Raw genomic sequence first — 27,292 nt, forward strand, 5'->3', positions numbered from 1 at the left:
TCTGATACAGATATCGATTGGAGGCAGATCGTCAGAGGAGAGCGAATGATTGTGAGAATATTTTAAGGATACTATAGTAAAAATGAGATCCCTTTCCTTTTTATTTTGTATAAAATGCCAATTGAATTCAAGGAAAAATTCTGAACTTCGAACTGTATTGTATATAGACAACTACATTTTCTGCTGCATAATGTTATTCAGATGAACATTGTTTGAAATGACCAGAGAATGAGAGAGTCGGGAGAAGTCACCATAAGGTAAATTCTCACAGGAGAAAACAGATAACAAGCCGTCTCCCTTTATCATTATTATAACCCAATTCTGCGAAAGCCTCAGAGTGACATTTAAAAAGCGAATGAAGGATTGCTTTAAATCACGTGAATTACCACAGGAAAGGACAGAGGTGGAACAATTCAGACATTTGCTCACAAATTCCGGTAATGCGGAGATGGAGCTGCAGCGGGACGAATGCCAGTGGTGAACCGTGAGGAAAGGATCACGGATTCCCTGGACACCCGGGAGTTTTAGAATAGACAGTCGGTTCTGGGAGAAGTGGGAAGGCGGGATGTTCTGTTCGATGACGTGGCAGGCACGTACGGAGCCGGGCGGTGCTGGGTGAGCGGTGACGTTGGCGGCTGGTTGATAGTCAGACCGGTTGTCTGCGAGAATAATGCACGTTTAGAAGTCAGATTGAATTCCGTTGCAGACACAAGGAGTTTCAAGCAACTTGACTCAAAACCCGATATTTTCGAGCGGACAATGGAGCGACTGAGAGGAAGCAACGCTTCCAGAGGCAAAATATCAGAACCTCGTTTATGAACTGATGTGAGCAACGATTGAACGGAGTTTACCGATTGGATCAATGGCCATCACACCCGCAGATTTACAAGAACCACAGTGAACAGAATCGTTGCAGAATTTGAACCTTTGGGGATTTCTTACCTGGAGTGTGCGACAGTATCAATAATTTCAAATGGGTGATAAATATTAGGAAGCAGTTAAATATTGTTGTATAGTTGAGTTTTGGAGAGACACTCACCGGGAAGAACAACGATAGCGAGACAGGGGTAGTAAATCACTTGAATGACTTTTAATGCGTGCGTGATTCGAAGATCCAAGGTCATCCATTCATGCTTCGCAAAGATAAATTGAGCAGCCCAGAAGACATTGTCCCGAGTTTCTGCCACATTCCACGTTTCTGTTCCCGGACTCTGATCCATTACGGAACAAGCAAACCTTCCTTCCGTAGAGTGTGCTCTCTCTGTCCCGCTGTGTGGATCGGCAAACCGCTGTGAGTGTCGGAGCGGCTGCTCAGTGAGAACTCAGTGATTCCGATGCTATTTAATAGGAGAGGGAAACTCCCTTGTGACGCCAAAACCCTCCGTGGAAATGACGATATTGGCATCTAATGAAATGGCAGATGCAGTTGACCCTTTCTGCACAGCAGCTGCGTAGCAGGTGTGGAAGTGTTGTCAAATAATTTCGAACAATGAAGTTTTATGTGTTCATAATTTGTTTATTAAAATATTCAGTAGAGTTAGCAAAAACTGAGTCAGAGTAAAATTCGAAGTTAAGGGTAGAATAAAATGTGCAGATTCTTTCATTAAGTTCCTTTAAATAAAACAGGTATTTGTTTCAAAAGCTTGCTTTTCATATATTCCGAATGAAAAGCAGGGTGGCATAAGTATTTGGCTGAGAGAGTGAGACGGAGAGAGAGATAGCGAGAGGGGGAGAGAGGGAGAGAGACACAGGCAGACAGACAAAGAGGGGGGAGGAGAGAAAGAGAAAGGGAGAGAGTGAGAGAGTCAGAGTGAAAGAGAGAGACAGAATGAGAGAGAGAGAGAGAGAGAGAGACTACAGAGGGAGGGAGAGAAGGAGAGAGCTTGACAGAACGTTCTCCCATCTACAGAAGTTTTTGAGTTTTTTTAATTGACAGATCAAATCACTTCAAACTAAAAATGAAGGATAGTCGCTGTCTTGCCTTCTTTATAGCTGCATTAATATGTTGGGACCAGGTTAGACCCTGAGAGATCCAGACACCCAGGGACTTGAAACAGCTCACTCTCTCCACTTCTGATCCCTCTATGAGGATCGGTATCTGAATCTTTTCCTTACCATTCCTGAAGTCCACAATCACCTCTTTCGTCTTACTGATGTTGAGTACAACGTTGTTGCTGAGACACCACTCCACTAGTTGGTATATCTCGTTCCTGTGTGCCCTCTCGTCTCCATATTATATTCGACCAACAATGGTTGTATCATCAGTGAATTTACAGATGAGCAATGCCTAGCCATACGGTCATGGGTGCACAGAGAGTAGAGCAGTGGGCTAAGCACACAGTGATGGGTGTACAGAGAGTAGAGCAGTGGGCTAAGCACACAGTGATGGGTGTACAGAGAGTAGAGCAATGGGCTAAGCACACAGCCCCGAGGTGCACCAGTGTCAATCGTCAGCGTGGAGGAGATATTATCACCAATCCGCACAGACTGTGGTTTTCCAGTTGGGAATTCGATGATCCAATTGCAGAGAGAGGTACAGAGGCCCAGGTTCTGTAACTTCTCAATCAGGATTGCGGAATGATTGTGTTGAATGCTGAGCTATTGTCACCAAACAGCTTCCTGCACAGGTATTTTGATTGTCCGGGTGGTCTAAAGCCGTATGAAGAGCCATTAAGATTGAATCTGCCGTTGTCCTGTTGTGGCGATAGACAAACTGCAGTGGGTCCAGATGCTTGCTGAGACAGGAGTTCACCCTAGCCATGACCAACCTCTCAAAGCATTTCATCACTGTAGATCTGCGTGCTGCCGGGCGATAGTCATTAAGGCAGCTCTCATTAATCTTCCTAGGCGCTGGTATAATTGTTAATTTTTTTTTTGAAGCAGTAGGAAATTCCGCCCGTAGCAGTGAGAGGTTGAAAATGTCCTTGAATACTTGCTCCCGCCAGTTGGTTGGCACAGGTTTTCAGAGCCTTTCCAGGAATTCCACCGAACCTTTCGCCTTGCGAGGATTCACTCTCTTTAAAGACAGACTAATATCGGCCTCTGAGACAGAGATCACAGCATCATCGGGTGCAACCAGGATCTTCACAGCTGTAGTTATATTCTCCCTTTCAAAGCCCGCATAGAAGGCGTTGGGTATATCTGGTAGTGAAGCATCGCCGCCATTCATACTGTTGGGTTTCGCTTTGTAGGAAGTAATGTCTTCCAAACCCTGCCAGCGTTGTCGTACGTCAGATGTCGCCTCCAACCTCGTTGGAAATTGTCGCCTCGCCCTTGAAATAGTCCTCCGCAAATCATTCCTGGTTTTCTGGTACAGACGTGGGTCGCCAGATTTGAATGCCACAGATCCAGACTTCAACAGACGACGTTCCCTCTGGCTCATCCACGGCCTTTGGTTTGGGATTGTACAGTAATTAATTGCAGGCACGCACTCATCCACACAGCTTTTAATCAGGTCCATAACAACTACACTATACTCATCCAGATTCGAAGATGGATCGCTGACTACACCGATTCAAAGCAGTCCTGTAGGCGCTCCTGTGCTTTCCTTGTCCAAACCTTCTTGGTCCTCACGACTTGTGCTGCAGTCTTTGGTCTCTGCCTGTACTCAGGGAGTAGAAGTACAGCCAGGTGATCAGACTTTCCGAGGTGAGGACGTGGAATAGCACGGTAGACGGTGGTGTCAGAGTGGTTCAGTGTGTGGTTTCCTCCGCTGTTGCAAGTGATCTGTTGATGGTAATTGCTTGATGAGTTTTTTTTCAGTCTGGCCTGGATAACATCCCCCAAAACGCTGGTGAAGGCGTTAGGGGGCGCTGTTTCCTGCATGTGGATTACATTCCTACTTCCTTATGCCACCGAAAGTAGGGTTCACACCATTTCGATTTTTGACTGAAATGTCTGTTCTCTCTCTTCTGTCTAAAAACCTGGAAACGGGTAAAGTGATGATCATTCGTCTTAAACGAGGTCTCCACTGACACACAAGCCGCTTGACCCGTCTCGTCCCCTCACAAATGATCGAGTGCAACGGTCTGACTTTCAGCAACATCTTCATTTCACTTCTCAAACCGGTCAAAGAAGCAGGTAGCAGATTTGACCCAATCTACATCGCTGGCACTTCGGCAGTCTTGGGCAATATTTGGGAGGAGATCATCAAGTATTAGCCCCTATTATTATTCGTATACCTATCTCTGAATTCCACACGTATTCTCACCTGTACTTCCTGCTGACGACTGGGTGTCCTGGTGTGATATCCCAAGTATTATGGATTGCCCCACCCGTGATAATGGATCGGTCGTCATGTTATTGTCGGACTTTGTCTGTAAAACAGGATGAGGATTGTATGTGTAGTAATGTATGACACCTTTTATGAATTTGCCTTTTAAAGCAGGATTTTGGTGAATGAAGTTTGCCACGTGATTGTGTCTGTGTAAGTGACCAGATGGCAAGCTCCCGCGTGGGAGGTTGGTCACGAAGGTTCAGTCGCTCGACATTCACGATGACGTAGTAAACAGGGTGAGACATTGGCTTTGTAGTTGGATCCAGAGAGCGGAGGTGGAGTGTTGTATCTCTGACTGGAGGCCTGAGACTTGTACAGTGCCGCAGGGATCAGTGCTGGGTACGTTTTTGTTTCTCGTCTATATCAACCATCTGAATGATAATGTGGTTTACTGGAAATTTGCGGATGACAACATGATTGGAGGTGTAGTGGGTAGGAAGGGAGGCTATAATGACTTACGGCGGGATCTGCACCGGCTCGAGAAATGAGCTGACAAATGGCGGATAGAATTTAATACAGACAAACGTGAGGTGTTGCTCTTCGGTAGAACTAACCGGGACGGTTGGACGGAGGGGCACTGAGGAGTGCGGTAGAACAAAGGGAGCTGGGAATACAGGTCCATAGTTTGTTGAACGTGGCGTCACAGGTAGATAGGGTCGTAAAGAAAGCTTTGGGCACATTGGCCTTCATGTCTTAAAGAGTTAAGTACAGGAGATGGGATGTCACGCTGAAGTAGTATGATACATTTCTGAGGAAATTTACAAAGATGTTGCCGGGTCTGGAGTTCATGCTCTTCCATTGGTTAACAGTTTCTTCTGTCGTGCTACTTCTTTCATTTTCCATCCTTGTGCCTTAATTTAATTTCAGTTCCGTGTACTTCTTATCAGAATAGTATATGTTCGTTGGAGTGGTTAATCATGTTTCCGTTAATGAAAATATTTCCTTAGAAGTTTTATCTGACTGTTGTGTAAAGTATTTATGTCTTATTCTGTTCATCCTTCTTTCCTGGGTGGAGTTGATGTAAGTGGGTTCGAGTATACATGGTGTTTTTCAAAATTCCTCATATCAGTCCATATTTTCCTTTGTAAGATTTCCAGATAGGTTTCAGACCAAGATATTATGCGATATATGTGTTATACACGTCAATATGTATTATTTTGTTTTTCTCGGCTTAAGCTGATAAAACCAGAGGGACGGGCACACTTGTTTCTCAATTGCTCAGAACTTTCCGACTATTCTAATGGTGGTTTGTATTGTGCTTCTCTGGAGATTTACTGACATACTGCTGTGTGAGGATGGTGACGGGTGAGGAGGATGGGGGAGATGGAGGAGGTGAGGAGTGTGGACAGAGGAGAGGAGATGGTGAGGGAGCTACACACACTCAGACAGGGGAGTGGGAAGTTCCATTCTCTCTGACCCAAACACAGTAACCAAGGCAGCACAAGGGGAGGGTCTGAGGTTTCCCATTCTCGCTCCGTTCGCCAGTTCCTCCTGTTCCCGAGCTGCGGTGCGAGTTTCTGCTGCTCTGAATGGAACCTGTCACGCGTCACTGTTCCGTCCACATCTCGTCTCCGACTGACAGTGATCCTGATATTCACTGTCTTTCTCTCTCTCTCTCTCTCCCTCTCTCTCTCTCTCTCTTCTCTCTCTCTCTCTCTTTAACTATCATTTTTCTTTTTTTACTCTGACTCTCTGCCTCGGTCTCTCTCTCTCTCTCTCTCATTCACTTGAATTCTGTGTGTGCCTCTCTATCTCTCGCTCTCTCGGTTTTACTCTCTCTCACTCTCTCCCTCGGATTTGCATTCTGTTGTTTTTTCTGTCTCTCTCCTGTATTTGTCTGCCTGTCCGACTGTCCCTCTCTCTTTTTTTATTTCTCACTGCCTCTAAATCTTTCTCGATAACAATCCGTCTCTCTCTCCTCGCACTTCGTCCCGTGGGAGAGTCTTGAGTTTGGGATTGAGAGAAAGGGACAGCGGCATCAGGAAGAAAGCGGGAGAAAGGGAGAGAGTCTGAGAGAGAGAGAGAGAGAGAGAGAGAGAGAGAGACAGAGACAGAGAGAGAGAGAGAGACATAGAGACATTTACCCCCACCACACTTCTCACATTCAACATCACCGTTGAGGTGATGGGGGGAAGAGGGAAAGATGACAAGGAGACAGACGGAAGAGAAAGAGCTCTGGGGTAGAGAGTCTGGAGAGGGATGAGAGTCTGGGGCAGACAGACGGGGGTGAGGAGAGAGTGGAGAGGGACCCTGGAGGAAGAAAACCCTGTCTGATTTCCATCAGCAGATATATTTCATTGATTCTATTATGGTTATTATTTTATGTTGTTTTTTGTGGATGCCTGCAAGAAAATGACATGATCGGCACAGCTTTGTGGGCCGAAGGGTCTGTATTGTGCTGTAGGTTTTCTATGTTCTATGTTGACTGACTCTCAGAGCTGTATACGGTGACATAGAAGTATTTCTAAAATAAATTTGCTTTTAACTTTGAAAGAGACTGATGGAGAGAGGGAATGTGGGAGAGAGAGAATCTGGGAGGGCGGAGAGAGAGCGACTGGGGAGGGAGGAGAGTGAGACGGGGAGAAAGGCCAGTGAGGAAGAGGGAGAGACCAAGACGGGAGATAGACCAGGAGGAGAGGGAGAGGAATCGTAGATGAGAGAGCAGCCGGGGTGAGGGAGAGATTTGGGATGAGACCGGGGATATAGACACGGGGCGAGGTGGCGTGGGGGAGGGAAAAGAGACTGGGGGCCTGGAGAGTAAAAGAGGGTAGGAAGAGACGGGTGGGAGCAAGAGGGGTAGAGAGAGAGATGGGGACAGAGGGAGAAACGAAAAAAAGGGTGGTGTGAGGGGCTGGAGGACAGGGTGGGAGAGAGAGGTGGGGGAGGAGATGGAGAGGGAAAAGGGGACGGGGGTAGAGGGGAGTGAGGGAGAGAGACGCTGAGGGGTGGGTAATGGACGACGCAGTGGCGATGATGGTTTTACTCATCTCGTCTCCTCTTCTCACCTTTTCTTTCTCCCCTCCCCTCCTCAATCTGATCCCTCCCTCTCACCCCGCCCCCTGCTAACCAGCCCGCACCGACAGACCTCGTCTCCATCTTCTCCAGCGAGCCCGCGCCCACTCCTGCCTTTGACAGGCCTCGGTGACGTCACATTCCCCACTGCACGGGACAGCCTGAGGGATTCGGGCCGAGCGGCCTGAGGAGGGGAGGGGAAAAATCAAGGCGGTATTTCGGAGATAGGAGAGGGTGGTAACGTTGCCAAGCTCGTCCCGTAGCTACATTCCTCCCCATGGGTAACCTCAGTGTTCCAGCTTCCTTGTTACGAGTCACGCTGTCCCATCCTCGGCATCCTGTCACCCCTGAAACACTCCGCTCTCTGTCCCCTCGCTCTCCCCTCTATCACCGCCCATCTCACCCTGGCTGGCGGCCGTTCTGTGATGGTTACCATTGACAACTGCTCCCCCAGCATCGTAGAAATAGTCACACCCTTTTCCTCACCTTCCACTCACTTCCCTCCCTGTTCATTCAATCTCAACCCCTCATCCCTCCTCTCCTTTCCCTCGGTGCCCGCTCTCTCGACTCTCCATTTAACCATCTGCCGACAGCCATTTTGTGACAGTGTGTGACCCTCCCTCCCACTTCCTCCACCACGAAGTATGTCACTCCCTCACACCCACCATCTTGTCAGCCCCTTTCCCATCCCATCACTCGCAAACTCCTTCCCTCCCTCCCCTCGCTTTCCTCTCCCCACCACCTCGATGTTCTGCATCTTATGCCGGCTGGCTGCCAGTTTGCGATGCCAATTTTCGCCTCTCCTCATCGCCCTCTCTCTCTCTCTCTCTCTCTGTTACCCAGTGAGTCTCTCCCCGACTCACCCCGTCACTCCTGACACCCTCCCCTCTCCGTCCCCTTGTCCTTTCTCCCGCACCCATCACATCCTGGGTGGAGAACATTTTCTGATGGGAAATTTCGCTCCCTCAACCAATCCCTTCCCTCCGTCGTTGAGTGAGTCGCTCCCCTCTCCCTCCGTTACGACACTCAACTCTCTGTGCCATCAGCCCTGATCGCGTCCCGACCCCTCGCTCCCCTTTTCCCTTCCACACCCCTCCCCTTTCTTGCAGCTTGTCTTATTTGCGAAGGAACGTCACCACCCACCCTTCCTCCAGTATTGAAAAAGTCACTCCCCCCACACTCCCCATCCTGTTCCTCCCCACCCTGTCCTATCAGACCACTCCCTCCCGTCCCATTACATCCTCCCTCCCCTTCCCATCACTTCCTCTCCCTCCTCGTCCCATTTTCCCTCACACCCCGCCCCATTACTTCCACTCTCTCCCTGTCCCATCAGTTCCCCTCCCGCCCCGTCCTATCACTGCCCCTCCCTTCCTGTCGTTTCACTCCTCCTCACCCCGTCTCTATCTTCTCCATGTCGGCCACCAGTTTGTGACAGGAACTCTCGCCTCCCCTTTTCGTCCCCTATTGAGTCAGTGACTTCACCATGGTCACCGTCTCATCAGTCCACTCCTCATCCCATCACTCCTCTTCCTCCCAAACCCCTCACCCCTCCTCCCCAAAACCCACAGTTATATGTGTATGTGTGAATATTTGAGATAGATACACTATTTTATTCAATGACAAAATTATTAGAATTAAAACATACGTGCAATGCCCAAAACTACATAAAACGCAAATTAAAATACTGTTATTACAAACAATCCCGGGATTGTATCCACAGGCATCGCATGTCCCTTCGCCATAGATTCTGTGAGCGACAGTGACCATTGTAAGTCAGTGTCTCACTCCATCCCTGGCGACCACATGAACCAAGGATTCGCCCGTTTTAAAACAACGCGTCCCTCCCTCTCTTGTGCTCACTTCTACCAAAGCCGTCACTCCCTCCCCAGCAGACATTTCCAGTGAAGCGTCGGCCATTTGAGGTGTGGTGAGCAGCAGCAATAATTGCAGAGTTCAGCACCGACAGTCACTCTCGAAATTGCATTCAGCAACAGTGATGGACAAATACCCAGCATGCAGCTTATTGAAACTTCCTCCCAGTGTGAACACGGCAGTGTGTCACAAGGTTAGATGACTGAACGAATCCCTTCCCACATTGAGAGCAGGTGAATGGCCTCTCCCCAGTGTGAAATCGCTGGTGTCTCTGTAGGCTCGATAACTGAGTGAATCCTTTCCCACAGTCTGAGCAGATGAACAGCCTCTCCCCAGTGTGAACTCGCTGATGTGCCTTCAGTTGAGATGAGCAAGTGAATCCCTTCCCACAATCTGAGCAGGTGAACGGCCTCTCCCCAGTGTGAACTCGCTGGTGTCTCTGTAGGCTCGATGACTGAGTGAATCCCTTCCCACAGACTGAGCAGGTGAACGGTCTCTCCCCAGTGTGAACTCGCTGGTGCCTCTGTAGGCACGATGACTGAGTGAATCCTTTCCCACAGTCCGAGCAGATGAATGGCCTCTCCCCAGTGTGAACTCGCTGGTGTACCTTCAGTTCGGATGACTGAGTGAATCCCTTCCCACAGTCTGAGCAGGTGAATGGCCTCTCTCCAGTGTGAATTCGCTGATGTACCTTCAGTTTAGATGAGCAAGTGAATTCCTTCCCGCAGTCTGAGCAGGTGAACGGCTGCTCCCCTGTGTGAACGCGCTGGTGAGACATTAGGTCAGGTGATCGAGTGAATTCTTCCCAACAAGTTCAGCAGATGACCAGCCCCAGCCCAGGGTGAACTGACTGGTGTGTCCACAGATGGAAAGACCGCCTGAATCCGTTCTCACACACAGAACAGGGGAATGGCCTTGTCCCAGTGTGAACTTGCTGATGTACCTTCAGTTGAGATGACCGATTGAATCCATTCCCACAGTCTGATCAGATGAATGGATTCCCCCTGTGTAAAATGACGGGAATGCCAGTCGGTCTGATGATCGAGAGAATCACTCCCCACAATCTGAGCAGGAGGGATGATTGAGTGAATGCCTTGTTCCACTTCTTCAGTTGTATGGTGCAACTGTAACGAAAACCAGTCTCCCACAGGATCAATAAAGTATGACTATGACTATTAAATATCTGGACAGAGACAGCGAAACGGACGTGTTGTGTTCGAGATTCCAGTAGACAAATTCCTTGTCATTTTCAACCTGAAAAAGATTTACAAAATCCATCAATCGGTGTTGGACAACCTTTCAGATGAGATCACTTGAGTTGTCAAAGTATATCCTGGCATCACACTATTACAGTGAGGTTCAACCCAAGTTGGAGAGAGAAATCATCTTCTAACAGGGCACAGTGCTGGTATCTGGAATGACCAACAAATTCTCTGATGCTCTTCCTGTCTCTCTAAGAATGGGGCATTTCTGCCATCTCCAATCTGTGACCTGGCTCAGTTTGACTCTCTCCATTGGTATTATTCCCTGTTCCCACTGAGCTGCATGGGTTCCTGGCCCCACAGTAACTGAAACACTCACTCAAATAGCCGGCAGTGCATTCCACGCACCCACCACTCTCTGTGTAAAAAACTTACCCCTGACATCCCCTCGGTATCTATTTCCAAGCACCTTAAAACTATACCCCCTCGTGTTAGCCATTTCAGCCCTGGGAAAAAAACCTCTGGCTATCCACACGATCAATGCCCCTCATCATCTTATACATCTAAAAAGGCTCCAAACATAAACAAGAAAATTATACATTACTTTGAGGATTTGTTAGAAGTATACAAAATTATAAGGGTGTAGACAGGGTAAATGCAAGCAGCTTTTTCCACTGAGGTTGGGTGGGTAGACAACCGGAGTTCATGGGTAACTGGGAAAGGTGAAAATTTAACAGGAACATTGAGGAAAGCTCTTTACTGAAATGGTCGTGAGAGTGTGGAATGAGTTGCCAGCACAAGTGGTGAGCATGAGCTCAGTTTCACCACTTAAAAGAAGTTTGGATGGGAGCCTGGATGGTAGGGGTCGGAAGGTGAAAGTCCCAGTGCAGGTAGTTGCAGTAGAGACCTTAAATGTTTTTTTCCAGCATTGACTAGATGGGCCAAATAGCCTGTTTCTGTACTGAACCTCTCCACGTTTCTATGACAGAGAAGTTGGATAAACTTGTTCGGAAGGGAATAGGTAGGAGTGACAACGGAGCAGCAATGGCTGGAGCTTCTGGGAGCAATTCAGGAGCTGAGTGATCAATACATCCCAAAGAAGTTGAAGCATTGGAAAGGCAGGAGGACACAACTGTGGATGAAATGAGAAGCCAAAGCCAATACAAAACCCAAAGAGAGGGCAAACAAAAGGGGAAAAACTATTGGGAAACTTTCAGAAACCTGCAGAAGATAATGAAAACAAAAAGTCGGATGAGCTCAGGGTGTGGAATTATGATATTGTAGTCATTAATGAGTGTTAGTAGCATCCAACAGTCTGAGGCATTTAGAGCTACAAAATATCCGGGGACTCAATATCTCTTGAAACCCAAGGTTCTCTGCACCAGTTACCATTCAACTTTTATTTTGGCAGGCATGTACAATCTCTGCACCCTCAAAATTTCTCTTCAGAAGGCCTCCCACTTACCAAGTACTCCTTTGCCAGAAAACAGCCTGTCCCAAACCACATTTGTTAGATCTTTTCTGATACCATCAAAATTGACCATTCTCCAATTTAGAATCTCAACCCGTGGTCCAGATCTCTCTTTTTCCATATTTACTTTGAATCTCATGGCATTATGATCACTAATTTCTGTCACCAGCCCTGGATCATTTCCTAACAGCTTATTGCACACTTAAACGTGAGGAATTCCACGTACTGATTAAGGGCACATTTGACAAACTCTACCCCAGCTAGTCCTTTTACAGTATGGGAGTCCCAGTCAATATATGGAAAGTTATAATCACTTACTGAATCAACCTTTGTTTCTTGGCATGGTCTGCGATCTCTCTGAAAATGTGTTCCTCTAAATCCCTCAGACAGTTGGGTGCAACCAAGTTCCAGTAATGGCTACTATATCATAATTCCCTGTCCTGAACTCATCTGGCTTTCCTACGATGCTTCTTGCGTTGTGATATACACAGCTCAGCACATTCATCGCACCATGCTCAACCATTTGATTGCTGACTCTATCTGAGGTCTGAACAACATCTGACTGGTGTCAAGAAAACAAACTCTCCCTCTTTGTCACAAAAACAAATGAGCTGATTGTGGACGACAGGAGGAATGGAGACAGGCTAAGCCCTATTGACATCAATGGATCTGGGGTTGAGAGGGTGAACAGCTTTAAGTTCCTCAGCATAAACATCACCGAGGATCTCACATGGTCTGTACACACCGGCTGTGTCGTGAAAAAAGCACACCAGCACCTCTTTCACCTCAGACGGCTGAAGAAGTTGGGGATGGGGCCCCAAATCCTAAGAACTTTCTACAGGGACACAACTGAGAGCATCCTGACTGGCTGCATCACTGCCTGGTATGGGAACTGTACTTCCCTTAATCACAGGAACCTGCAGAGAGTGGTGCGGACAGCCCAGCGCATCTGTAGATGTGAACTTCCCGCTAATCAGGACATTTACAGAGACAGGAGTGTAAAAAGGGCCCAAAGGATATTGGGGACCCAAATCACCACAATCACAAACTGTTCCTGCTGCTCCCATCCAGGAAACGGTACCACAGCAAAAGGACCAACAGGCTCTGGGACAGCTTCTTCTACCAGGCCATCAGACTGATTAATTCATGCTGATACAATTGCATTTCTATGCTATATTGACTGTCCTATGTACAAACTATTTATTATAAATGACTATAAATTACACATTGCACATTTAGATGGAGATGTGACGTAAAGATTTCTACTCTTCATGTATAGGAAGGATGTATGTAATAAAGTCAATTCAATTCAATTCACCCTCTCCACTATCTGTTCTGTCATTCTGGTTCCATTCCTCCCACAACTTATTTTAACCTCATCACCCCTCACCCCACACTAGAAGCATTACCACTAGGATATTAGTCCCCTCTTGTTCTGTTCCCCTAACTAGTGAATCCCCTATCACCCCTTTGACTTTCCTCTGCCAAGTAATACCCCCAGCAGTTTCTAAAGTGGTCCACCTGTTGTTGTGCAGGATAGCAGCAAGAGTACTCTGCGATGGCTATTTAAACCCATTCCCCTTCCTGACTCTCACCCAGTTTCCTGTGTCCTGCACCTTGGGTGTAACTCACCTCTCCTCATGTCATATCAATCACCCCCTCCATCTCCTGGATGATCCGGAAATCATCCATTTCAAGTTCCAACTCCTTAAAGTGCAGGGTTACATCTTGTAGGTGAGGGCATCAAGGACACTGGAGGTCTCCCCACCTTCCCACCAATGTCCCCTCTCATTTGTAATGACCAGTGTGCACATAAATCTCGTACTTTGCATTTTTTTAACGCAGTGACACCATGTGCACAGTGAATTTTACCTGGAGAGGTATTTATTTTAACAGCCAGCAAAGCACTGTTGATAACAACTTTCATCTCCTCTGGGTTCGATCGAGTTCATCTGCATTCTCACACAACCTATGTAGCAGGCCTGCAACAGGTTATGAAGTATTTTCTCACCACAGCTTTTGCACATTGTCCATATATGTTTTGCTTGCTAAATTACACTTCAAAAAGTCAGATTTCCAAATATCACTCCACTTCTTCCCACTTGTAAATTCTCCTGCAACTTTTGCATCACCACAATACACACAGGTAACACCAGTTTCTGTATTGTACATAAATATTTCCCCTGAACCCTCCTGAGGAATTGAGGATGTATTTTATAAAATCATTTTGAACCTTTGTAACCTCTGGATAAAAGAATAATTGAGACTGAATAGGAATTTTTGAACTGAAGTAAACTCTGTCTTCAGCGGTTAGCTAAGACAGGCTCATTACTGGTTCTCTGCGGCTTGCAGAGAGACACACTGCGAGCTGATAACATTATACCTTGCACCCTCTTTAGCTGATAACATTACACATTGCACCCTCTTTAGCTGATAACATTATACCTTGCACCGTCTTTAGCTGATAACATTACACATTGCACCCTCTTTAGCTGATAACATTATACATTGCACCCTCTTTAGCTGATAACATTATACATTGCACCCTCTTTAGCTGATAACATTACACATTGCACCCTCTTTAGCTGATAACATTACACATTGCACCCTCTTTAGCTGATAACATTATACATTGCACCCTCTTTAGCTGATAACATTATACATTGCACCCTCTTTAGCTGATAACATTACACATTGCACCCTCTTTAGCTGATAACATTATACATTGCACCCTCTTTAGCTGATAACATTATACATTGCACCCTCTTTAGCTGATAACATTATACATTGCACCCTCTTTAGCTGATAACATTACACATTGCACCCTCTTTAGCTGATAACATTACACATTGCACCCTCTTTAGCTGATAACATTACACATTGCACCCTCTTTAGCTGATAACATTATACATTGCACCCTCTTTAGCTGATAACATTATACCTTGCACCCTCTTTAGCTGATAACATTACACATTGCACCCTCTTTAGCTGATAACATTATACATTGCACCCTCTTTAGCTGATAACATTACACATTGCACCCTCTTTAGCTGATAACATTATACATTGCACCCTCTTTAGCTGATAACATTATACATTGCACCCTCTTTAGCTGATAACATTACACATTGCACCCTCTTTAGCTGATAACATTATACCTTGCACCGTCTTTAGCTGATAACATTATACATTGCACCCTCTTTAGCTGATAACATTATACATTGCACCCTCTTTAGCTGATAACATTACACATTGCACCCTCTTTAGCTGATAACATTACACATTGCACCCTCTTTAGCTGATAACATTACACATTGCACCCTCTTTAGCTGATAACATTATACATTGCACCCTCTTTAGCTGATAACATTATACATTGCACCCTCTTTAGCTGATAACATTACACATTGCACCCTCTTTAGCTGATAACATTATACATTGCACCCTCTTTAGCTGATAACATTATACATTGCACCCTCTTTAGCTGATAACATTATACATTGCACCCTCTTTAGCTGATAACATTACACATTGCACCCTCTTTAGCTGATAACATTACACATTGCACCCTCTTTAGCTGATAACATTACACATTGCACCCTCTTTAGCTGATAACATTATACATTGCACCCTCTTTAGCTGATAACATTATACCTTGCACCCTCTTTAGCTGATAACATTACACATTGCACCCTCTTTAGCTGATAACATTATACATTGCACCCTCTTTAGCTGATAACATTACACATTGCACCCTCTTTAGCTGATAACATTATACATTGCACCCTCTTTAGCTGATAACATTATACATTGCACCCTCTTTAGCTGATAACATTACACATTGCACCCTCTTTAGCTGATAACATTATACCTTGCACCGTCTTTAGCTGATAACATTATACATTGCACCCTCTTTAGCTGATAACATTATACATTGCACCCTCTTTAGCTGATAACATTACACATTGCACCCTCTTTAGCTGATAACATTACACATTGCACCCTCTTTAGCTGATAACATTACACATTGCACCCTCTTTAGCTGATAACATTATACATTGCACCCTCTTTAGCTGATAACATTACACATTGCACCCTCTTTAGCTGATAACATTATACATTGCACCCTCTTTAGCTGATAACATTACACATTGTACCCTCGTTGAAAGGAAGGAGGACTCGCCGATAAAGACAAGAATGAACATCTGTCTGTAATTAATCAGGGCCTTGCAAAGGGAATAACTGATAAGGACTGGACAGTATATCTGTCTGTAATTTAAACCTTCATTTTTTGAACTCTCTTATCTAAGTAATTATGTTTTGCACCAACAGACTTGGTGGGCGTACCAGTTCAAATAACATCTTGCAATAGTAATGTATGGGGCTTACTATGTATAAATATACGGCTGTAACCTGACTAAGTCAGTCCACTTGTCAGATGGCGGCAGTGCTTACGTGCCTTCCCTTTGACAACTGGGTCTCAAACTCCCGCAGGAAAATGTACAATAAACTGTGGTGATGATAAGAAGCTGGTCTCCCGAGTTTTATTCAGATTCAATGTTAACATTTGGCGTTACGAACAGGATCCCAGTACGGGGAGAGACAAGCGGACAGGCTGAGTTTTATTCAGATTCAATGTTAACATTTGGCGTTACGAACAGGATCCCAGTACGGGGAGAGACAAGCGGACAGGCTGAGTTTTATTCAGATTCAATGTTAACATTTGGCGTTACGAACAGGATCCCAGTACGGGGAGAGACAAGCGGACAGGCTGAGTTTTATTCAGATTCAATGTTAACATTTGGCGTTACGAACAGGATCCCAGTACGGGGAGAGACAAGCGGACAGGCTGAGTTTTATTCAGATTCAATGTTAACATTTGGCGTTACGAACAGGATCCCAGTACGGGGAGAGACAAGCGGACAGGCTGAGTTTTATTCAGATTCAATGTTAACATTTGGCGTTACGAACAGGATCCCAGTACGGGGAGAGACAAGCGGACAGGCTGAGTTTTATTCAGATTCAATGTTAACATTTGGCGTTACGAACAGGATCCCAGTACGGGGAGAGACAAGCGGACAGGCTGAGTTTTATTCAGATTCAATGTTAACATTTGGCGTTACGAACAGGATCCCAGTACGGGGAGAGACAAGCGGACAGACTGAGTTTTATTCAGATTTAACGTTAACATTTGGCGTTACGAACAGGATCCCAGTACGGGGAGAGACAAGCGGACAGACTGAGTTTTATTCAGATTCAATGTTAACATTTGGCGTTACGAACAGGATCCCAGTACGGGGAGAGACAAGCGGACAGACTGAGTTTTATTCAGATTCAATGTTAACATTTGGCGTTATGAACAGGATCCCAGTACGGGGAGAGACAAGCGGACAGACTGAGTTTTATTCAGATTTAATGTTAACATTTGGCGTTATGAACAGGATCCCAGTACGGGGAGAGACAAGCAGACAGACTGAGTTTTATTCAGATTCAATGTTAACATTTGGCGTTATGAACAGGATCCCAGTACAGGGAGAGACAAGCAGACAGACTGAGTTTTATTCAGATTCAATGCTAACATTTGGCGTTATGAACAGGATCCCAGTACAGGGAGAGACAAGCAGACAGACTGAGTTTTATTCAGATTTAATGTTAACATTTGGCGTTATGAACAGGATCCCAGTACAGGGAGAGACAAGCGGACAGACTGAGTTTTATTCAGATTCAATGTTAACATTTGGCGTTATGAACAGGATCCCAGTACAGGGAGAGACAAGCGGACAGACTGAGTTTTATTCAGATTCAATGTTAACATTTGGCGTTATGAACAGGATCCCAGTACAGGGAGAGACAAGCGGACAGACTGAGTTTTATTCAGATTCAATGTTAACATTTGGCGTTACGAACAGGATCCCAGTACAGGGAGAGACAAGCGGGCAGACTGAGTTTTATTCAGATTCAATGTTAACATTTGGCGTTATGAACAGGATCCCAGTACAGGGAGAGACAAGCAGACAGACTGAGTTTTATTCAGATTTAATGTTAACATTTGGCGTTATGAACAGGATCCCAGTACAGGGAGAGACAAGCGGACAGACTGAGTTTTATTCAGATTCAATGTTAACATTTGGCGTTACGAACAGGATCCCAGTACAGGGAGAGACAAGCGGGCAGACTGAGTTTTATTCAGATTCAATGTTAACATTTGGCGTTATGAACAGGATCCCAGTACAGGGAGAGACAAGCAGACAGACTGAGTTTTATTCAGATTTAATGTTAACATTTGGCGTTATGAACAGGATCCCAGTACAGGGAGAGACAAGCAGACAGACTGAGTTTTATTCAGATTTAATGTTAACATTTGGCGTTATGAACAGGATCCCAGTACAGGGAGAGACAAGCAGACAGACTGAGTTTTATTCAGATTCAATGTTAACATTTGGCGTTATGAACAGGATCCCAGTACAGGGAGAGACAAGCAGACAGACTGAGTTTTATTCAGATTGAATGTTAACATTTGGCGTTATGAACAGGATCCCGGTACAGGGAGAGACAAGCGGACAGACTGAGTTTTATTCAGATTCAATGTTAACATTTGGCGTTATGAACAGGATCCCAGTACAGGGAGAGACAAGCGGACAGACTGAGTTTTATTCAGATTCGATGTTAACGTTTGGCGTTATGAACAGGATCCCAGTACAGGGAGAGACAAGCGGACAGACTGAGTTTTATTCAGATTTAATGTTAACATTTGGCGTTATGAACAGGATCCCAGTACAGGGAGAGACAAGCGGACAGACTGAGTTTTATTCAGATTTAATGTTAACATTTGGCGTTACGAACAGGATCCCAGTACAGGGAGAGACAAGCGGGCAGACTGAGTTTTATTCAGATTCAATGTTAACATTTGGCGTTATGAACAGGATCCCAGTACAGGGAGAGACAAGCAGACAGACTGAGTTTTATTCAGATTTAATGTTAACATTTGGCGTTATGAACAGGATCCCAGTACAGGGAGAGACAAGCAGACAGACTGAGTTTTATTCAGATTTAATGTTAACATTTGGCGTTATGAACAGGATCCCAGTACAGGGAGAGACAAGCAGACAGACTGAGTTTTATTCAGATTCAATGTTAACATTTGGCGTTATGAACAGGATCCCAGTACAGGGAGAGACAAGCAGACAGACTGAGTTTTATTCAGATTGAATGTTAACATTTGGCGTTATGAACAGGATCCCAGTACAGGGAGAGACAAGCAGACAGACTGAGTTTTATTCAGATTTAATGTTAACATTTGGCGTTATGAACAGGATCCCAGTACAGGGAGAGACAAGCGGACAGACTGAGTTTTATTCAGATTCAATGTTAACATTTGGCGTTATGAACAGGATCCCAGTACAGGGAGAGACAAGCAGACAGACTGAGTTTTATTCAGATTCAATGTTAACATTTGGCGTTATGAACAGGATCCCAGTACAGGGAGAGACAAGCAGACAGACTGAGTTTTATTCAGATTCAATGTTAACATTTGGCGTTATGAACAGGATCCCAGTACAGGGAGAGACAAGCAGACAGACTGAGTTTTATTCAGATTCAATGTTAACATTTGGTGTTATGAACAGGATCCCAGTACAGGGAGAGACAAGCAGACAGACTGAGTTTTATTCAGATTTAATGTTAACATTTGGCGTTATGAACTGGATCCCAGTACAGGGAGAGACAAGCAGACAGACTGAGTTTTATTCAGATTTAATGTTAACATTTGGCGTTATGAACAGGATCCCAGTACAGGGAGAGACAAGCAGACAGACTGAGTTTTATTCAGATTCAATGTTAACATTTGGCGTTATGAACAGGATCCCAGTACAGGGAGAGACAAGCAGACAGACTGAGTTTTATTCAGATTCAATGTTAACATTTGGCGTTATGAACAGGATCCCAGTACAGGGAGAGACAAGCGGACAGACTGAGTTTTATTCAGATTCAATGTTAACATTTGGCGTTATGAACAGGATCCCAGTACAGGGAGAGACAAGCGGACAGACTGAGTTTTATTCAGATTTAATGTTAACATTTGGCGTTATGAACAGGATCCCAGTACAGGGAGAGACAAGCAGACAGACTGAGTTTTATTCAGATTTAATGTTAACATTTGGCGTTATGAACAGGATCCCAGTACAGGGAGAGACAAGCAGACAGACTGAGTTTTATTCAGATTCAATGTTAACATTTGGCGTTATGAACAGGATCCCAGTACAGGGAGAGACAAGCAGACAGACTGAGTTTTATTCAGATTTAATGTTAACGTTTGGCGTTATGAACAGGATCCCAGTACAGGGAGAGACAAGCAGACAGACTGAGTTTTATTCAGATTCAATGTTAACATTTGGCGTTATGAACAGGATCCCAGTACAGGGAGAGACAAGCAGACAGACTGAGTTTTATTCAGATTCAATGTTAACATTTGGCGTTATGAACAGGATCCCAGTACAGGGAGAGACAAGCGGACAGACTGAGTTTTATTCAGATTCAATGTTAACATTTGGCGTTATGAACAGGATCCCAGTACAGGGAGAGACAAGCAGACAGACTGAGTTTTATTCAGATTCAATGTTAACATTTGGCGTTATGAACAGGATCCCAGTACAGGGAGAGACAAGCAGACAGACTGAGTTTTATTCAGATTTAATGTTAACATTTGGCGTTACGAACAGGATCCCAGTACAGGGAGAGACAAGCAGAGAGACTGAGTTTTATTCAGATTCAATGTTAACATTTGGCGTTATGAACAGGATCCCAGTACAGGGAGAGACAAGCGGACAGACTGAGTTTTATTCAGATTCAATGTTAACATTTGGCGTTATGAACAGGATCCCAGTACAGGGAGAGACAAGCGGACAGGCTGAGTTTTATTCAGATTCAATGTTAACATTTGGCGTTATGAACAGGATCCCAGTACAGGGAGAGACAAGCAGACAGACTGAGTTTTATTCAGATTTAATGTTAACATTTGGCGTTATGAACAGGATCCCAGTACAGGGAGTATCAAGCAGACAGACTGAGTTTTATTCAGATTTAATGTTAACATTTGGCGTTATGAACAGGATCCCAGTACAGGGAGAGACAAGCAGACAGACTGAGTTTTATTCAGATTCAATGTTAACATTTGGCGTTATGAACAGGATCCCAGTACAGGGAGAGACAAGCAGACAGACTGAGTTTTATTCAGATTTAATGTTAACATTTGGCGTTATGAACAGGATCCCAGTACAGGGAGAGACAAGCAGACAGACTGAGTTTTATTCAGATTTAATGTTAACATTTGGCGTTATGAACAGGATCCCAGTACAGGGAGAGACAAGCAGACAGACTGAGTTTTATTCAGATTCAATGTTAACATTTGGCGTTATGAACTGGATCCCAGTACAGGGAGTATCAAGCAGACAGACTGAGTTTTATTCAGATTCAATGTTAACATTTGGCGTTATGAACAGGATCCCAGTACAGGGAGAGACAAGCAGACAGACTGAGTTTTATTCAGATTTAATGTTAACGTTTGGCGTTATGAACAGGATCCCAGTACAGGGAGAGACAAGCAGACAGACTGAGTTTTATTCAGATTTAATGTTAACATTTGGCGTTATGAACAGGATCCCAGTACAGGGAGAGACAAGCAGACAGGCTGAGTTTTATTCAGATTTAATATTAACATTTGGCGTTATGAACAGGATCCCAGTACAGGGAGAGACAAGCAGACAGACTGAGTTTTATTCAGATTTAATGTTAACATTTGGCGTTATGAACAGGATCCCAGTACAGGGAGAGACAAGCGGACAGACTGAGTTTTATTCAGATTCAATGTTAACATTTGGCGTTATGAACAGGATCCCAGTACAGGGAGAGACAAGCAGACAGACTGAGTTTTATTCAGATTCAATGTTAACATTTGGCGTTATGAACAGGATCCCAGTACAGGGAGAGACAAGCAGACAGACTGAGTTTTATTCAGATTTAATGTTAACATTTGGCGTTATGAACAGGATCCCAGTACAGGGAGAGACAAGCGGACAGACTGAGTTAGTGTCCGGGCCACTCTGGGGCTGCGGAGACCGACCGGGCGCCCAATAGGTATTTTACCTTTTGTCTCTCTCCGTTAGTAACTCACCTCTCTTCATCTCACATGGGGGTAGAAAAAAGGTGATTTTCTCAACAGCTGATGTCAAAGATTTTGTTCCCTCGGAGGGAAATGGAAATAAATCAGAAAGCGGACATTTACTTTGGGATTTGTTCCGCTTTGACGGAGAGCGGTAACGCCCTCTCGGCTGGTCCGCCTCGGCTATTGGTTGTAACCAGTGATTGACATCGCTTCGCACCAATGGGAATAGCGCAGCTCCTGTCTCCTCCGTTGACAGCGGTGGGGGAGGGTCTAGTCACGTGATTCGTAGCCCAGCCGTTAAACCGAACAAGCTCGAGCACCGCAGCGCGTGGGTGACGTAAGACATCGCGCACGTGAGGGCAGATCCCGGTGTGGGGGAGCCCATGTGTGACGTCAGGCGCGTGGGTGCGCCTTGTGACGTCAGCTGTGGGGGAGCGCTTGTATTGAAAAACACCTGAATGGACGTTTCTGATGATTTCGGTGGGACAACAACATTAATCACGGGTTTCATCACTGAATCCAGTGTTGTGAGATGTAAAGTCCCCTGTTATGTGTCCGGCTGTGCCGTGTTGTTGGTGGAGTGGGCAGCCTGGTGTTTGTCTCGATTCGGGTCACAACACCAGAATTGCCAGCGGGGTCCACACACAGTGTATTAGTCAACAGAAAACCTCTCGTCCCTGCAGTCTCTGTCTCCTGGTAAACTCAACACCCTGACAATGTGGACCAGAGACACCCCTTCCTCTCAGAGTCAGGGGATCACTCAGACAGCTGATCACTGAGAGGAATTATATTTATTGGTCATTAAAGTTCACCCAGATTGGTGTGGACGGATTTGATGTGGAGTTCGGGGTGTCACAGTGAAAGGGCCGGACGGCCGAACTCTCTCCGTTGTCCAAACATCCTTCCAGGTGAGGCGACACTTCACCTGTGAACCTTCCGGGGTCGCCCGTTGTGTCCGCTGCTCCCGATGCGGCCGCCTCGACACTGGTGACACCAGACCCTCCGCAGTTGTGCGGGGTCGGGTTGTTTTTATTGGGGGGGTGTTGATGTTATTGTTCCCTTTTGTGCGGGAGGGGTGGGTTTTGGGGGTTGATGATCGCAATGCCGTTCTTTTTGATGTAGGGGTGGGGTGGGAGTTTGATTTTTCTCTCTGAACGACTTTCATGTTCTTTCTTTGTTTCGTGGCTCTCTGGAGAAGAAAAGAAACTCAAGAGTTGTTTACGGATACCTGCTTGATAATAAATTAACCTTTGAACTATCCGCTCCTAGCAGGACTTCCCGGAGTCCAAACATTTTCATTCCCATTCCGATTCCCATTCCCGTTCCGACGTGTCAACCCATCGCCTCCTCTTGTGCTAAGATGAAGCCACCTCAGGGTCCAGGATCAGGACTTTATATTCCGTCTGGGTACCCCCCGCGCCCCAACCCGATGGCATGAATATCGATTTCTCCTTCCGGTGAACAAATCTTCCCCTCACCCCTCCATCCCACTCCCTCTCTTCCTCTCTGACTTTCCACGTCCACTCACCTGTTGATCACTTCTCTCTGGGTCCACTGCTCCATCCCTTTCTCCTATTCTCCACTCTCCTCTCCTATTAGATTCTATTTTCTTCAGCTTTTCAGCTTTCCCACCTACCTGGCTTCACCTATCACCTTCCAGCGAGACATTTCCTCGTCCGGACCGATTTTATTCAGGTATTTCCGTCATTTCATCTCAGTCCTGAAGGAGGGTTCAACTGGAAACGTCGACTGTTGACTCTTTTCGATAGATGCTGCCCGGCCTGCTGAGTTCCGCCAGCATTTTGTTTGTGTTGCTTTGGATTTCCAGCATCTGCAGACTTTAAACATGAGGAATTCTACAGATGCTGGAAATTCAAGCAACACACACCAAAGTTGCTGGTGAACGCAGCAGGCCAGGCAGCATCTCTAGGAAGAGGTGCAGTCGACGTCCTGATGAACGGTCTCGGCCTGGAACGTCGACTGTACCTCTTCCTAGAGATGCTGCCTGGCCTGCTGCGTTCACCAGCAACTTTGATCTGCAGACTTTGTCGTGTTTGTGATTTACCTCCCTGTTGTCGCTCCGGCCTTCCGGCCACTGGTGGCGCTGCATGGACCTCCGGCCACTGGTGGCGCTGCACGGACCTCCGGACACTGGTGGCGCTGCATGGACCTCCGGACACTGGTGGCGCTGCCGCGAACATCCTGCTAAACGCATGCGCGCTGCCGAATGCAGCTGCCGCTGGCGGGTCTCCGATTCGGGGCGGCGGTGAGTGGAAACATCCCCGGGTTTGTGTGAATCTGGGCCGCTTAAATTCGGAAAGTCCCGGGCCCGAGCTCTGCCTGACGGCTGGAGCAGGGGTGCAGTGCCAGTTTTTTAGGTGCCGGAGCTGGACGAGGGGTGATTGATAAGTTCGTGGCCTAAGTCAGAAGGCCTGAAGTTTACAGCTGTCGTTACATGTACGTGTAGTTCCGCTCTGTGAGTGATCATGCAGAAAGTTTGAAGCTAATAACTGTTGTGGTATTTCTGTGTCAGATAATTGAAAATTGACACGTTTTCAAAATTGACTCCTTCCACCTTAGGGTAAGAACCTCGATGTCACACCTAATCAGTCTACCAGCTCATTTCATGTACTGGGTAACTTCCTTCCCCCATTCATGTAATGAGCAGGTACACAAATTGGGTGTGGCATATATAAATGAATAGGGCTTCTTATAATGTCAAGCACTAAACCAAGATGAAAGAAATATATGAAATCCAGAGCTCAATAGACAATAGGTGCAGGAGTAGGCCATTCGGCCCTTTGAGCCAGCACCGCCATTCACTGTGATCATGGCTGATCATCCACAATCAGTATCCAGTTCCTGCCTTAACCCCATAACCTTTGATTCTGCTATCTTTAACTGCTCTGTCCATTTCTTTCTTGAAAGCATCCAGAGACTTGGCCTCCACTGCCTTCTGGGGCAGAGCATTCCATACATCCACCACTCTCTGGGTGAAAAAGTTTTTCCTCAACTCCGTTCTAAATGGCCTACCCCTTATTCTTAAACTGTGGCCTCTGGTTCTGGACTCACCCATCAGCGGGAACATGTTTCCTGCCTCCAGCATGTCCAATCCCTTAATAATTATAGATGTTTCAATTAGATCCCCTCTCAGGCTTCTAAATTCCAGAGTATACAGGCCCAGTCGCACCAATCTTTCGACATATGACAGTCCCGCCATCCCGGGAATTAACCTTGTGAACCTACGCTGCACTCCCTCAATAGCAAGAATGTCCTTCCTCAAATTTAGAGACCAAAACTGCACACAATACTCCAGGTGTGGTCTCACCAGGGCCCTGTACAGCTGCAGAAGGACCTCTTTGCTCCTATACTCAATTCCCCTTGTTATGAAGGCCAACATGCCATTAGCTTTCTTCACTGCCTGCTGTACTTGCATGCTTGCTTTCAGTGACCGATGTACACAGAAATATAGTGACAGTTAAGACATTAACAAGATTATAGCCTATCAAACATCTGAACAGGGATACAAGCCTGACTTCGAAGGACCATTACTTTCAGAACTGCATTTGGAGCCGGTTAGAAAATTTGAATTAGATGCAGGCGAAACACAGCTTTTGTTAGTTTTACTGTTATCAATGACTTGTATGTTATCCTTGTTACACTCCTCAGCTTGTTTACGGAAGAAAGAAGTTAACATTGTTTGCTTAGAAGCCATAGGGTTGTTAGTGAGAAAAATTTACTTTTGTATCAGCGAGTAATCCACGGACCACCACAGATGTAGCCTTACTGATACGACTGAGTCAGAGCAGACAGCAGGGCCCACAGCGCTTAGCAGTGTTCCTAAGCAGGTATAAAAATAACAGAAATAAAGCAAGTAAGTTTTTTACACTTTTAGATATCTACATTGGAACCAAGTAATCAAGTATGAAAAAAAAACGTCTAATGAAGTTTTGCTAAAGCCACGAATATTGCTGAATATTAGTATCAAAAGTGGAAGGTTGGCAACTCTGCCTCGTACCGTTTCTCTCACAGAAATGTTTGGACAGGAAGTGTATCTGTGAGTGTCGATACTCACAATATCCTCACACGTCGGGTACTACATGGTTAGACCTATACAGATTCTGTTTAGTCTTTAAATGTATAAAAAGTTAAAGAAGCTTGAATCTTTACATAAATTATTGTCGTATCTATACGAATAAAAAATATCGTATTTGGAAGTGATAAATGTTAATAGGGGAGGAGGGCAACCATTTGGGAGGTTTGGAAATGCGTTTCGTCTCGTTCATTGCCTCCCTAAGTTACTCTTTTTCCTATCAACACAAAGAGACAAACAGCCTCTTTCCAATCAACTACAGTTGGTGGAGCTCGGCCAAGGGGTTGATCCGCTATTAATGATAGTTGAAATGATGTAAAACTAGCTTATAGCCTAGAATTTTTTTTTCCCCATTTGCCTTGTGAAAAAAACTAAATTCACTTTATCCAGGTGTAGAAGAGGAGTTTGGATGATTACCTTGAATTCTTCATCAAAATCAGGGTGAAGATAAGCGAGCAGTGAATTTTTCTTTCATTATTTTCGGCTTTTAACCTTAGGTTTCGATGTTCATTTCTTGCTTAATACAGCTGCTACCTGGAATCCAATGGTACCCGTTAGAAAGAGCGGAAAAACGCTCACACTTGTGTCCAGTCGTCCCTCGGCTGGAGAGAGACGGAGGATCTGTAAAATGGCGGGAGGCTACAGCAGGGCATGCTGGGAAAACAACGGGTCGAGCCAGGACGAACTTCACAAATACCTCAATAAAAAACAGTCACAGCTCCAGGATTTCACCAAAAACAATCAAATATCCTATCCTAATGTTATTAGTGGTATTTTCCCCACCAGTCACCACCCCCTATCCCCAACCCCCGCCTCTGTAAAATTCCCCCTATTTAATATGCGGCCGCTGTTAAATTCCCCGCTTGTTCATTTTGACGTTTTTTTACCGAGGTGCCGGAGTGGTGCCCCGGTGAGCTCCGGCAGCACTGCACCCCTGTTTAGATCCAAGTAAAATGGACCCGGGGATCAAGCTGCCCGGGTTTGTGAGGTATTGAGCCAGTATTTCTGGTCTGGGATCAAATGTTTGTTTCTGGAGTTCCTCTGGAAGCAATGCTGTTAATCTGAGGAGAGAATGAGTTTGTATTCCATCCCTCACAAGGACAGGCTGTGATTAAATGGGCTGTTCTGTGTTTGCACCAGCAGAAATAGACCTGGGGGGGTTTCAGTGTTCAAACTGTGTTTGGAAATTCCTCCACGCTGTCACTTG

General features: G+C 45.5%; 1 protein-coding gene across 1 annotated transcript in view; it reads right to left on the reverse strand.

Moving 5' to 3' along the window:
• LOC140207837 (uncharacterized) overlaps nucleotides 1-9,938 on the reverse strand; it is a 268,940-nt gene extending 259,002 nt beyond the window's left edge. The window contains exon 1 of the mRNA XM_072276392.1: nucleotides 9,356-9,938. Within this exon, the coding sequence (XP_072132493.1) occupies nucleotides 9,356-9,938 (583 nt within the window). The remainder of the gene's footprint in view (nucleotides 1-9,355) is intronic.
• Nucleotides 9,939-27,292: the final 17,354 nt, after the last annotated feature.

The sequence above is a fragment of the Mobula birostris genome, chromosome 13 (assembly GCF_030028105.1).
Source record: "Mobula birostris isolate sMobBir1 chromosome 13, sMobBir1.hap1, whole genome shotgun sequence".
NCBI classification, from domain to species: Eukaryota; Metazoa; Chordata; class Chondrichthyes; order Myliobatiformes; family Myliobatidae; genus Mobula; species Mobula birostris.